General features: G+C 49.2%; 2 protein-coding genes across 6 annotated transcripts in view; both read right to left on the bottom strand.

Moving 5' to 3' along the window:
* Positions 1 to 260: 260 nt before the first annotated feature.
* Positions 261 to 11,089, bottom strand: Tmc4 (transmembrane channel like 4). Its single transcript, XM_055595564.1, has 15 exons — positions 10,960 to 11,089; positions 10,100 to 10,301; positions 8,580 to 8,725; positions 7,982 to 8,214; positions 7,720 to 7,841; positions 5,805 to 5,952; positions 5,197 to 5,364; positions 4,869 to 5,032; positions 4,057 to 4,183; positions 3,730 to 3,827; positions 2,037 to 2,220; positions 1,625 to 1,755; positions 1,379 to 1,534; positions 592 to 670; positions 261 to 492 (listed from the first exon to the last, which is right to left on the bottom strand). The coding sequence occupies exons 1-15, from the start codon at positions 11,027 to 11,029 to the stop codon at positions 424 to 426; spliced, it is 2,097 nt and encodes a 698-aa protein (XP_055451539.1). The 5' UTR covers positions 11,030 to 11,089; the 3' UTR covers positions 261 to 423.
* Positions 11,090 to 11,323: 234 nt separating this feature from the next.
* The window catches only part of Mboat7 (membrane bound O-acyltransferase domain containing 7), a 14,279-nt gene continuing 11,349 nt past the window's right edge, over positions 11,324 to 14,253 (bottom strand). For all 5 annotated transcript variants that reach the window (XM_055595569.1, XM_055595568.1, XM_055595567.1 and 2 more), the window contains one exon: positions 11,324 to 12,323. In XM_055595569.1, the coding sequence (XP_055451544.1) occupies positions 11,933 to 12,323 (391 nt within the window). In that variant the 3' untranslated portion in view covers positions 11,324 to 11,932. The remainder of the gene's footprint in view (positions 12,324 to 14,253) is intronic.

Below are 14,253 nucleotides of genomic sequence, written 5' to 3'. Positions count from 1 at the left end.
CCCTTGCCTGTCCATTGGTTCTGAGGCAATTATCACGCCCCTTCCTGGCCTTTGTTAGCGGTGATTGGCTGAGAGGCTTTCCACCACAGCCAATCCTAAGCGTTCACAACCTGAGTTGCTCCACCCCGGACGCTGCTGGAAAAGGCTGGTGACGCGACGCCTTGCCAGCACTTCAGGCAAACCCAAACCAGCCCTTCCCACAGACAGGGACCGGGACCCTCCACAAACCCTGCCCACGGCTTCAGGACCGGGTTTCAAAACGCATAGCGGCCTCTACAGTTGCTCTTTAATACGGCTCAATTGAGATTGTGGCACGGTGGCGGAGGGCGTGGGATTCGATTCCATTGCTTGATATGTGAAGTCACTGGAGATTACAATGGGTCTGAGGGGCTGAAGGTGGGACGGCATTTCCAGCCAGAATGGTCAGAGAGCTCCATTCGTTGAGCTCAGAGCTACAGCTCGCTGAGCTAGGAAGACTTTATTCTGCGCTTCCTGCGGGCAAAGAGGGGTTAAAGTGAGGCACACCTCTTCACCAACGGTCCTCTTTTATTGTTCTCACGAAGCCCTTCCCGGGAAACCAGCCTGGCTCACCGTCTCTATCTGGCGTTTGAGCTCAGAGATAAGGCGTCCATAAGAGTTAGCCAGGGCTACTGTATATGCCATCAGGATGCTAAGGAAGAGAGGAATGAAAATCACTCTAGGAAAAAATATCATTTTCATCTAATGGCTCAAGAGCATTGGCTGCTCTTCCAAAGGACAGGGTTCAATTCCTAGCACCCATTATGGCAGCTCACAACAACTGTCTAACTCAAATTCTGACTCCCTCACACAGACATACAAGCAGGCCAAATACCAACACATATAAAAATTAAATGAATAAGTAAATTATTTTTAAAAAGAAACCAAGATCAGGTCCCTCAAAACCCTTCTTGAGATTCCTAACACCAGCCTTCATCTTCTGCCTCAGACCCAATAGTCCAGACCCCAGTCTTCCTTGGATGCCCAAGATCTGGGGTCCAAACAGTAGCCTTTCTTGCTCAGACCAGAGATCCAAGTTCCATGTCACTCACCCCCTGACCCTTCATCAAACCCAGAAATCCAGACTCTAGCCCTCCTTTCTCAGACCCAGAGGTTCATACGTCCACCCCATGTCTAGGCTGCAGACCTCCTAACCCAGTGTTCCAAACCCAGAATTTTTTTCTTAGACCTAAGAGTCAAGACCCCAGCTCTCCTGCTCCTGATCTAGGCATCCAGGCCCCAGTTCTCCTCCATTGGACAAAGGTACCCAGCTCCTTTGGTGGCCTGCCCCAACTCTTTTCTCTTTCAAACACTAAATCATACATATCCAAACTCTGACCTGAAGTCTGGAGCCACTCACCTAGAAAAGATCAGAAGGGGTACAGTAAAAGCCTGGGTCCCCAGAAAGTAGAGAAAGTTCTGGGCAGTCTGAGGGAGGCTGTCAATGGATTCAGGGATCTGGGCCCAGATGGACAACTTCCCTTGGAATGGGCCACACAGCTTAGAAGGTGGGATCCTGCAGGCCAAGACATGTTGGATTCAATCAAGTAGGGCCAGAGTGGGAACCCTGCATGAGCACAAAGGGAAACAGGAACCTTGTACTTACAGGAAGATGCTGTAAAGCACAGGGACAGCAGAGATTGCCAGACCCACAAGCAGCACCAGGGGAAAAAAGAAATTTGCTGTGGATGCTCGGAAGGTGCGGGAGGCCGGTGAGTAGATGGAAAAGAGTGTCATCTGGTGAGAAGTGAGGAAATAGAGATCTGAGACCTAAGTCAATCCTTTGTTTTTCCTCTTGGAGTTTTAGCCTCTTTGGGGCAGAGCCCAGATATCTGAGCCATGTGTTGCTTAGTCCTAGACGTCAGAATATCTCAGATCCCACCTTCTCTGACTTCCAGTGCCCTCCTCCCCTCCTCGGGGCACAATACTCAGAGGCTCTGGCCTCCTCCTTTCCCTAGCCTGGAAGTACAGTCCCCACCACCTCTCTGCTCAGACCTCAGGATCGTCCTCAGACTCACCTTCTTCAGACAGAAAAGGATCAGGAACTTGGCGGAGTTGATCAAAGGTAGTAAAGGGCAGAAAAAGCTTCCCACCCAGACCACTGTCTGAGCATAGATGAGTCCCAGCACCTCGTCGGGCACCTGGAACTCCAGAGTCCCTGATAGACGACCCAATGCCCCAGGACAGAGGCCACAGAGTATCCTGAAGAACAGGGTGGGGCAGTCATAGGCTTGCCTTTTGGTCTTCTCAAACCTACCATACAGCCCATTCTTTTGAAGAGGCTTGTGAGGAGCTGTGAGGTGTGTTCCGGGACAACTCAGTTTGTATAGTTAGCTGGCCTGAAATACTAAGGTGGTAGGAGTGGGCAGGGCCATCCTGGCACAATTATTTAATCCCAGAACTTAGGAGGCAAAGGCAGGTGGATCTTTGAGTTTGAGGCCAGCCTGGTCTACAGAGCAAGTTCCAGGACAGTCAGGGCTTTAAAAAAAAAAAAAAAAAAAAAAAAAAAAAAAAAAAGGAATAGAGTCAAAGAGAAGTAACCAAAAAACAGGGAGTGGGGATTTCTGGATTTAGAAGGTGAGGGGTGCTGGAGTAATGGCATTGGCTGCTCTTCCAGGGGACATACAGTTCAATTCCAGTACCCACAGAGCAGCTCACAACTGTCCTGTAACTCCAGTTCCAGGGAATCTGATAACCATTGCACACCCATACAAGCAGGCAGAAAACCAATGTACATAAAAATAAAACAATTAAAAAAAAGTGGGTGGGGTGCTGGGTGGGGTCAATCAAAGCCAGCTTCAGGCCAGCCTAAACTACAGTCAGACACTGTCTGAGAAAAATAAAGCACGGATGGGAGAGATAGTTAGTGCTTAAGAGCCTGTACTGAGCCAGACATGGTGGCACACACCTTTGTTTCCAGCACTTGGGAGGCAGAGGCAGGTGGGTCTCAGTGAATTCAAGACTACCTGGTTTCCATAGAGAATTCCAGGACAGCTGTAGAGATCCACCCACACAAACACACATGGGGGTGGTGTTGGGGTGGGGGGGTTCCTCCATCAGGTGCCTCACAAACAACTGTAACTTCAGCTCCAGGGAAATGACACTCTTTTCTGGTTTTCATGGGCACCTGTACTCATGCACATACCCACCCCCCCAGCCTCCCCACCTGACACACATAATTAAAATAAATCAATAATATGTATACTATACATACATGTATATGGATCAGGAGAGATGGCTCAGCACTGAAGAGCAGTTGCTGGACAATCACGAGAGCTAGAGTTAAGATCCCAGACCTCAAATAACAAGTCAGGCATCCTGGCATGCCTGTAACCTCAGCCACCAGAGGACCAGAGATAAGATTACCAGGGCTCCCTGGCTGTGAGACCCAGACGTAGGGAGAAATACCCTGCCTCAAAGGAATAGGCAGAGAGCAACAGAGGAAGACATGCAAAGCCCTCTTCTGACCACTCCACACACAAGCATACAGAATATGCTCACACAGACACACCAATATATAAATAAGATTAACAGAATAATAAAGATGGCTGGTGTAGCTAGACAGTGATAAACTGCCTTGCTTGTACAAAGACCTCAGTTAAAAAGCAAAGAAAAAAGAAAAAAGGTGGAGCAAAACAGTTTCATTTGTGTGGGGGTGGGGACGGGCTGCTTCAATAAAGGCAGGGCTACAAGGAAGGACAGGACACTTACTTCCTAGGAAACTGGACCAACATCACGACCAACAGGCCCATCAGCAGATCAAAGAGCACAAGTTTGTACATCTCCTGGCCCAGACGAGTCTCCCAGCACTGAAGAAGAAATCAGTGAGACAGATCCTCCTCCCTGGAGGCTCAGGCAGCTGAGGCAGCAAGCATTGGAGCCCCCACATGAATTGCATGGGTGGGAGCTTCTGTGTTGATAAGCACTCACACCGTGTTCAGCTTCCTCTCAAACCAAGGGAGGGTCTACCCAGTTCCAGGTATCCCTGTCCTATCTCGAGGCCCACAAATGCCACATGTGCACCCGCAGTGTTCTCACCGGAAGCTCTTTGTAATTGTAGCCACAGGCCTTGCATCCTTCTGCCTCCATGTTTCCCCCACACGTGATCTGATTCCACAGAGAGAACAGAAGGAGCACTAGGGAGGCCAGGCGCAAAAACACAGTCCTGCAAGGTGAAGATAGAGGAAGGTACTCACGCTGGTGCAGGGCCGCCTTCTGGATACACGCTCATGATTTCCCTCACTATATGCTTTATCCTACCCCACCCCGACTTTTCACAGAGGAAGGAACTGAGTCTCAGTGTCAGGATTTGAGAACAAAACTCCCTATGCATGGGACTTCTTCCCTCTCTCTCTCTCTTTTTTTTTAAGATTTTCTTATATGTTTTCCTGTGCATGTATGTGTGTGTGTGTGTGTGTGTGTGTGTGCGTGCGCGCGCGCGCACCACATGCATGCTGAGGCCTGCACAGGCAAAAAGAGGGCGTCTGATCCCCTGGATCTGAATATTTAGGCACTTGGGAGCTTCCCGATATGATTGCTGGGAACCAACTCCTGGTGCTTTCCAAGGGTGGGCAGTACTTGCTCTTACCCACTGAGCCATCTCTGCAGGCCCTCTTTGTCTTTAAAAAAAAAAAAAAAATGTGTGTGTGAATGCATGCGTGCCGCAGAGGACAACTCTGGAGTGATTCTGGGGATGAACCCAGATCGCCAGACTTGCACAGCATGGACCTTTATCCTGAGTCACCTCACCGGCCCAGACTTCTGTCTTCTTTGTACAACCAGTGACCCTTCTCCACCCATCTCTTTCCCCCACCACCCCGCGCCCCCAGCCCAGCCCACGAGTCCAGAACCGAAGCAGGATCAAGATGATCTGACGGCTGCGAGTGTAGCCCTCTAGTGAGGCAATGAACTTGAACACAGGAGGCAGCACGATGTTAAACACGGAAATGAAGATGGATGGAAGATAATCCACCAGAAGCTTCAGTAGTGGGGTCTGTTGGACAAGGGGTGTCTCCTGGGAGGAAGTGTGGAACAAGGAAAGAAGCAAACTGAAAATCTTACCTTAGAGGACCCGAAAATCCCAGGAATTGTAGAGCTCAGTTCTCTCCCACAGGAAATCACTCTTGGAAATGTGAGCTCTAGGACCCGAGGACCTCCCTCCACCAAGCCCCTCTGCACCTGCAGCGTCATGGAGTTCTCAGTGGCCCAGTAGATGCCATAAAAGGCCGCCCCCAGGAGCGCGAGGACCAGCAGGTTGAGCAGCGTCCTCAGGGCCCACACCTTGGCTCGCTGGCCCAGCGTCTGCTCTGCAGCATGGCGCCGGACAACGGCTTCCTCCAGTTCCACCTGAGGCCAAAAGGGATGGCTGCTGCGGATCCAGCCTTCAAGCCTGGCTCTTCAGATTGAACCACTCACTATAGCTTTTGTTCCATACCCTCCAGGGCTGTCCATGGGACCACTTAGTTCTCGGGCCACTGCTCCTCCTTAGCCTAACCCAGAACTCCAAACACTCTTAGCCCAACCCAGAATCTCAAGACCCGCTCCTTTGAGACTCTGAGCCAGTTCAGCTTTTCAAACCAATCCCCATTTCATTTTGGACCAGTTTTAGGCTCTGCCCCTTTCTTATGAATCCCCTGCCCTAGTGCCCTAGTCTCCTTCATATCAGGCATTCCTAGCGTGGCTTCCCCTTAGCTCTGTCTCTCTGTCTTTTAGCAATGCCCTACTCCTTATCTGAGCAGGGTCTTGTCTGGTCCACAACTAGCGGTGGCCCAGCCTCCCCAGCCCACCTGCAGTTCATACAAAATGATGCGCTGGCGCAACCGCACGTGAACATCCCCGCAGAGGCCAAAATTCCAAGCTGAGAACACCCGGTGGCTGTAGCTGGTCAGAACCTCTGACTCGGCCAACAGTGTCTCCTTCAACCCAGACACCGAACTGAGAGAACAGATCATAGGAGAAGTGTAAGTGGGGGCACCTTACGGAACCCGAATTTAACAGTCCTGTGAACGGGTGCCACCTGCTGAAGTCAGAGAGATACACAAAGCTTTCAGAACCAAAGCCTAAGAGATGTGAGAAGCAGACACCCTAAAGCAACCGAAGAACCTAGGAGAGACTGCCTGATGTCCAGAGGAAAGGGGGACATAAAAAGACATTCTAGAGAAGAGGCAGGCTGGCCCAACGGCATGCATTGTAATCTCAGCACAAAGGAAGCTCAATCAGGAGGATTTCGGAAAGTTCGAGGGCCGCCTGGATATAAAGGGAGTTTCAGACCAGCCAAACGTTTACAGGGTAACAGAGTAACCGTCTCAAACTGCCCATTAACACAAGTGTTTGGGGGACAGGCGCAAAAACAAGAGAAAAATAGAACTGGAGAGAGACTACGTCTACCTTCACTATAGCCTCTCCTTGCCTCCTTGACAACTAGGGAGTGTTCCCTCATGATCTCTGCATCTTTGGGGATTTTATTCATTGTATTTGAACCAGTGGGAACATCTATGAAAACCAGAAAGAATGCCTATATTTCCAAAAAAACTATCCTAGAGATTCTCCCAGCTCCCAAGATTTAAGTATCTTCTCTGCATAACCAGCCAGCCAGCCATGTGTGTGTGTGTGTGTGAGTGTGTGTGTGTGTGTGTGTGTTTGTGCGTGTGTATGCATGAGTGCATAGTTTGTTTAATGTATGCATGAATACATGGGGCCAGAGGTGTATGTCAGGTGTCAGGTGTCTTCCTCTATTTTGTTATTTTCAGAAGGAGTCTTACTGAACCTGCAGCTCACCGTTTAGCATAGCCTGGCTGGCCAGTGAGTGGCTGGGATCCTCCTGGCTCTGCTGCCCGCCCCCACCCCTAGTGCTATGGGCTACAGATGTGCACTGCTGCTCTTCCGTGGGTTTGGGGGTCCAAACCTACTCTGTGCTTTTGCAGCAAGCACTTCAATCACCAAATCATCTCCTCAGCCTTTTTTTTTTTTTTTTGAGGGGGGTGGGGCAGGGTCTCTCTGTGTAGCTCTGGCTGTTCTGGAACTCACTCTGTAGACCAGGCTGCTCAAACTCACAGAGATCCACCTGCCTCTGCCTCCCAGAGTGATGGGAGTAGGAGACAAGGTTTGTATTTTGAGACAGGGTCTAACTATGAGGGTAAGGCTGGTCTCAAAATTATACTACTGCCTTCATCTTGCCAGAACAGCCTGGGTTCCTTCACCCATTTATTCTTGTTTTACACTTGTTCATAATTTATATTTGTTCATAATTAAATAGTCTGTCTTACAGCTTGTGTCCACCTTCAGGACTACAAGCTGGGAAAATGCCTGGTAATTAGGAGACAATATATATATATATATATATATATTTTTCTTTCTTTTTTCTCAGTTTGGGAGCATAGCCCCACCCAGTTTTATATCCATAGCCCTCACCCCTTGTCCCTTTAAAAATATTTGGTTTCCAGCTGGTCAAGGTGGTGCACACCTATAATCCCAGAACTTGATGAAGCAGAGGCAGGCAGATCACTAAGAGTTCGAGACCAGCCTGGTGGTCTACAAAGCTAGTCCAGGATGGCCAAGGTTACACAGAGAAACCGTACTCAAAAAAACAAAAAATAAAATAAAATAGATTTTTAATGCTGAAGAAATGACTTCTGGGGGAGGGGGTCCCTACCACCTCCAGTTTTCCCTTTCTATCAGAATCAGGATGTGGGTATCACTAACCGATGTAGGATGAACAGCAAGTAGATGAAGCTGATGACAAAGACGGAGCACAGGTAGGTGATGGCCAGGTTTGATCGGGGTGGGTAGAACCCGTAGAACAAAGGGGACCACTCTAGGTAACCCTGGGAAGGGAAAGGCACAACAAGGATGACTGTGGCACTGGATGGAGTCAAAGATCTGGGAGCTTGGTGACCTGTACCAGGTCATTGAGGACACCAAGCTTCAAAAGTGAGGATGTCCCTCTGGGAACCATGACACTCACCTCTCCAGAGAGCAAGTTGAAGAGCTGAGTGGGGAACGTGACTAGGCCTTGAGTGTGAGGGGTGTAGGAACCACAGGGTGAGGAGATGTTAGGGCCAGGGGGACCTGGAGGAGCCCCTTCCAACCAGGTAGGGATCAATTTCATGCAGACTTCAATCACAGATGCCACGAGGTTGAGGAAGAGAAGGAAGCGCAGCAAGGAGAAGTAGGACTCAGTGCCTGCTCCAAACTGGCCTGCAGAGGGCAGCAAGAGGCATCAGGTCCTCAATAGTGCAGTTAAGACCAAGAGTCCGGATTCCAACCCTCCTCCCTCAGACACAGCTCTCCTCCCTCAAAGCCAGGAGTCTAGAGCATGCCCTGTCTTCCCCTCAGACCCTGGAGTCCAGGAACCAGTCCCCCTCAGACCCAGAATCCCACACTCCGGTCCTCTCCTCTCTGATTTAGAGGGGTTCAGGCCTTAGCCTTCATCCTTCAGGCCACAGGTCTCTTTCTAAGGCCCAGGGGTAGTTTCCACCCCATCTGGAAACCACACTGCAGCCTTTCTTCCTCAGAGCCCAGAAGTCCAGCCCCCAGACCTCTTCCTTTAAAGCCCACCACACCCCCAATCTTCTTCAGCGTCCATGCCCAGGGCTGTATAGTTTGAAAGCCTTCTTTCATTTTCCCCTTGGTCCTGGAAAGCTGTCGCGTCCAGTGGGTAGCCCTAGATTCAGAGCCAGCGGCCAACTGCTCCCTAGCCTGGTTCTTCCTGGAAAGAAAGCAGAGTCATGAGCTGGACATGGTGGTGCAGAGGCAGAGTTCCAGGCCAGCCTGATCTACAAATCGAGTCCAGGACAGCCAAAGCTACACAGAAAAACCCTGTCTTGAAAATAAATAAATAAATAAACAAACCAAATAGAAATAAAGCAGTCAGAAAAATCTAATTTGTACATAAGAAGTCAGTCAGAAAATAATGACAGAGCAATGTAGGGTGGTGGACACTTACAATCCCAACAGTGGTGAGGCTGAGGCAGGGGGAGGCCCAGGACAGGCTGGGCAGATTACTGATATGCTTTTGAAAGAAAACGAAGGAACTAGGTGTGGTGTGCCATTCAAGAGTGTGGTCCCCTCAACTGGGAGAACAGGGTAGAAGGATTAGGGCAAATTCAAGGTCAGTTTGGGATAAGTAGAGATTTTAGGCCAGCCTGGATTCCGAGGGAGAACCTATCTCAATAAAACAAAACAAAATGGTTTTGCAAGTAAGGGTATTTGTGACCAACTTAAAACTTGAGTTTGATCCCTAAGCCCCACATGGTAGAGGGAGAAAATTTGTTGGGGGATGTTCTGTATACTATGTATTCAAATCCTGATTTCTGTAACCCAAAATCTGACGGCAGTCAGGACGTTGCCATTGTCATTATTATTGAACCAGCTCCTGTCTCCATGTTGTATAAAAATTGTTCTCTATCACCTCTGATTGCTTAATAAAGAGCTGAACAGCCTATAGCTGGACAGGAGAGTTAAGGTGGAACTTCCTATCCCAGTGGGGGGATTCAAGGGATGGGGGGAGGGAAGTCGGGGAGAAAGAAAAAGAGAGGGAAAAATGGGGGAGGAAGAGGGAGACAGAGGTGTCATGAGGGAGTTGACATGAGGACAGGAATGAAGAAAAGTAATGGGCCACATGACTCAGAAGTAGGATGTGGCCAGCATAGTCAGGTTTAAATAGCACTGTATCTGCCCAGCTATAGTACCTGAGGCAATTAATAAATATAATAGGTCTCTGTGAAATAATTTGGGAGCAAGGGTGGGCATAGAAAAGTCCTTACTTTTCCAAGAATTGACTCCTGCAAGTTGTCCTCCGAGCTCTACTGAAAGCCATGACACACTCATGCATGCTCTCAGGGACACACACACACCAAAATGTAAAAAAGAAAGAATAAACAAAACAAAACACCAAGAAGAAAGTTTGGGAGAAGGAGGAAGAACAAAAATAAAAAATGATTAAGTCTTTCTGATTCTCTTAACGCAAAGTTCAGAGTAAGCCCAGGCAAACCCTTGCTGGTGGTAAGGCAATAAAGAAAATAACCCTCTGAAATCAGGAAAAGTTACTGATAGGAAGGTGTGTCAGAAAAGAGCTGCTCACCTATGTGCCCGCCTTGCCTGCATAGGCCAGGGAAGTTCCCGGGAAGGGTGAGATTCCATTTGGGCAGTTTCTGCAAAGGCCTGAAGGCTCCTTCCCTCACCATCATCTTCATCCAGTGTTCCCCAAGGGGGCACACCAGGGCCACGGTATCTAAGAGTAGCAGCACTAGGGAGATCATTCAGCACTGAGGCCAGTGATGGGCCTGGGCATGAAAACAGTGAGATTGGAAGACAGAGGAATCCAGGCTACAGTCCTTTTCCCTCAGACCCAGAGTTCAGGCTCCAGCCCATTTTCTCTCAGACCTAGGGTAAAGGCCTCAGGTCCAGGAGCCTATGCCCCAACCTTCTCCCTCAGATCCAGGAGTTCAGGCTCCATCATTCTACCTTACATACAGGAATCCAGGCCTCAACCCAGCTTGCTCAGATCTAGGATCCCAACCTTCTCCCTTGGATACAAGGGTCCAGGCCCCAGCCCACCTCCCTCAGGCCCAGGGGTCTAGACTCGGGTTCTCCTTCCTTACATCCAGGGCTAGAGATCCCACCATTTCTCTTACAAACAAGATTTAAGACTCTAGCCTCTTTTCCCAAGTTTTCTAGGTGTGAGCTCCCAACTCCTTTCTACCCCAAGTGTAAGGCCAAACTTCAACTTCCTGCTCTCTTACTGCAGAGCTTCCTACTCCGACCCCTCCCAACTCTCTCTTGCAACAGTCTAACTAGGTCTTTGCACAGTTCCTCTTCAGGGGGTCTGAATTTCCTTCTCAGGAAACACAGGAAGTGAAATTCCCTTCTGCTCTCAGGATCAGGAAGCCAGCTTTTTCTTTTCTTTACGGATGGACCTGACTTTCCAGGACTCTCTCCTACCTGTTCTGGCCTTCCGAGAACTAGACCAGACCGTAGATGGACCCCAGGCTTCCCTGGGACTTTCTTCCATGTTTGTGGAAGTACTTTCTGGACCTGTTGTTTCCGGCTCTGGAGGCCCCCAAGGCGGAGACTGCCCTAGGTAAGGGAGGGGCCTGATGCGGGACTATACCTGGCCAGTAGGTGGCCCGGGGGTGACGATGGTACACTTCCAATGGAGCTGAGCCTCTGCTTTAAAAGGTCTGCTGGGAATTGAAGTCCTTACTGCCTCCTGAGCCTTCATGGCAGCCAGGACCTCAGTATGCCAAACTGGCACTCTGGGCTCAGTGTCCTCAGTTTGTCGCCCACAGATACACTCACAAACAGATGCATGTGTAACATTTTATTGGGAGAGATTTATACATTCTGACCTGTCACAGGCCAAGGATGACACTGGGTGGTAGGTTGTGTGGGGCCCAGAAATGGCTCAGACAGAAGCTACTTCTATAAGAGTGTGTTCCCCTGTGGCCTCTCACTGGCACCTCAGTTTCTCCTTCAGGATGTATAAGATCATGGTCTCTGAAATACTGGTTTGATGATAAAAAGCTAAGAGGAAAACAAGAAGGACACTCCTGCCCTCTCCTGATGCTGGCCCTGATGCTCCTGTCCCAATACTGAGGACCTACTGGGAGTTTGTCCAAGATGCCAGATGACTACTGGTCCCTGCCCTTGCATTCTGGGAAGTGTGGCTTTTAGAACACCTGATGATTGGTGCAAAGATGGACAGTAATACCCTGATATCAGCAGAGGGAGGTTTGAAAAAGGTCAAGATGCAGAGAGAACCTAGAAGGCCACCCCTAGCTTTGTTTAAGCCAGAGGGAGGGGAATTAGTTGGCAAGAGGGAATCCTCTCCAGGATCCCAGTCACACAAAGGATTCTTGGTTCACAGAATTCCCAAGAAAAGCTTGAACCGGCTGGCAGGTTAATGCAGCACAGCTCATTCTTCCCGGAGCTTTTCCTTGGCTTGGCTGGTGGTGGCCTGGGATGGTGTCTTCCTCTTGCTGGGGCTGCCCCCACCTAAAGCAAGCCCCAGCCCCAGGCAGGCCAGGGCTAGAAAGTGGACCCAGAAGTAGACGGAGGACCAGTACCGGAGTGTGTCACCCATGGAAAGGAGCACAAAGCCCATGCACATGTAGTCGTAGGCACGCATCTTCAGGAACCAGTGGACCCAGTCCCAGGCCTGCTGGCCCCTGGGGCTCAGATGTCCCCGCAAGGCTGACTCCAAATAGCCCTCAGCGGCCAGGCACAGCGGGATGGTCATGAAACTTAGGTAGTAGCCAGGGTGGAGGCCGTGCCAGTAGGCACTCAGCAGCATGGTCCAGGCACTCCTGGAGGAAGAGATTGAGTCAGGACACTAAGTCCAAGCTTCAGTCCCCACTGTCTCATGCCCTCATCCCTCAGACTGAGGAGGTCAGGTCCAGTCTTTCTTCCTGCATCCTGAAAGTCAAGGCTTTGACTCTTTGTTCATCCCTGGGGACTGAACTCAGGACCCTGAACACACTAGGCAATGCATCACTAAGCTGCATCCCCAGCATTCTGAGACAGCTTCTTAAATTATTATTTCCTTAAGTGTATGTGTGTGTCCAGTATCCGAGGGGGTCAGAAGAGGGCAGAACTGGAGTTCTAGATGGATGGGTTTCTTGCCTGCACTTCTGTCTGTGTACCATGTGCATGCCTGATAACCCTGGAGCCCCTAAGAAGGCTCCCCTGGAAATAAAGTTACAGACTGTTGTGAGCTGTCATGTGGGTGTTAGGAACCAAATTCAGATCTTCTGCAAGAGCAGCAAGTGCTCTTAACCACTGAGTCATCTCTCCAAAACTTACTTCCCAAACTTTTCAGGTCACAAATTCAGGCTCTGACCCTCTGCTAAGGAGGACACAGAAAGAAGCATTCTTTACTTCATTCTCCAACTGAGCAGTGACCATGAGCTCATGGGTTCTCTTCCTGCTTAGGGACCCATCTCTCTTGATACATCAACACACTCTAGTGGCAGAACAATGCTGACTGTACTACGATGAGAGGCAGTGGGAAAACCAGAGGTGAACCTTGTACGTTGTACAATCTCGGCTCTACTCATAGTTGCCGAGGGAAAACTCTCAGCCGTAGCAAAAAAAATATCTCCTGAAGTGGGGTACAGTTTAGTGGTTGTTCTTTTTAAAATTTCACTTTAATAAAATTTATTATTTCTTTTGGTCAACTTGACACAAACTAGTGTCATCTGAGAAGAGGGAATCTCAATTGAGAAAATGATGCCATCAGAATGGTCTATGCAAGGCTGTGGAACATTTTCTTGATTGCTGATTGATGTGGATAAGCCCATCCTGCCATGGGCAGTGAGACCCTGGGTAGATGGTCCTGGAGAGCTGATTAAGCCACAGGGAGCAAGCCAGTAAGCTGCACTACTTCGTGGTTCCTGCTTTGACTTCCTTCCACTGTGGACAACTGTAACCTGAAGTAAATAATTTCTTTCCTAAGCTGCTTTTATCATAGCAATAAAGACAGTGATGGAACACATGCCTGGTATGTCTGGGGCCCTGGAAACCAACATCTCCAGATGTTGCCAGGTGCCCCCTAAGAGGGTAGCACAATTACCCCTAACTGAGAATAAGTTATCAAAATATTGGGGCACCTTGGGTTTGACCTGACCCTGATGCCCAGGGTTTTATTACTATCATCTTTAATTGGTAACACTCAAATGTATTTTTTTTTTTTTAAAAGACAGGCTTTCATGTAGCTTGCCTCAAAGTCAAGCTGATCATGCCTCCACTTTCTAAGTGCTGTGATTACATATGCACACCGCTACTTAGACACTACCAAATGAATTACATCCCCAGTCCACACTTTTCTAACATTTATTCATCCATTTATGTAAGTATGTATGTATGTATATATGTATGTGTGTGTGCGCCTGTGTGCCATGAAACATGTTTAGTGACCAGAGAACAACTTGCTATAGTCAGTTCTTTCCTTCCATCATGTGGGTCTTGGAGATGAAACTTGGGTGGCAAGGCTTGGTGGCAAGTGCCTTTACCAAGTAATTCATCTCAATGACCCTTTTTATTGTTGTCGTTTTGAGGTAAGTGTTTCACTTTGTTATCTAGGCTGACCTGTAACTCACAAGCCTCCTGCTGTAACCCCCCTCAACTCCAGGGCAGTAAGCACCACCTTTGCTTGGCTGCAGCAGCTACTTCTAGCACCTCTTCCTTAAGTGGCAGCATCACATTACCATCTCCCTCTCCAATGACACCCCTCCCCCC

The sequence above is a fragment of the Psammomys obesus genome, unplaced genomic scaffold, assembly GCF_907164565.1.
Source record: "Psammomys obesus unplaced genomic scaffold, mPsaObe1.curated_primary_1811, whole genome shotgun sequence".
Taxonomy (NCBI): domain Eukaryota; kingdom Metazoa; phylum Chordata; class Mammalia; order Rodentia; family Muridae; genus Psammomys; species Psammomys obesus.
Note: the sequence above shows the minus strand (reverse complement) of the source record. Positions and strands in the feature narration are given on the sequence as shown.

What these genes read in the sequence shown, in the direction of transcription:
- Tmc4 (XM_055595564.1), bottom strand. Translation starts at nt 11,029, where the DNA reads ATGGAAGAAAGTCCCAGGGAAGCCTGGGGTCCATCTACGGTCTGGTCT. An exon ending in TTCTCGGAAGGCCAGAACAG is followed by an intron (nt 10,302 to 10,959) that starts GTAGGAGAGAGT and finishes TTTCATGCCCAG; the next exon opens with GCCCATCACTGGCCTCAGTG. An exon ending in TCATTTTGTATGAACTGCAG is followed by an intron (nt 5,365 to 5,804) that starts GTGGGCTGGGGA and finishes TTTTGGCCTCAG; the next exon opens with GTGGAACTGGAGGAAGCCGT.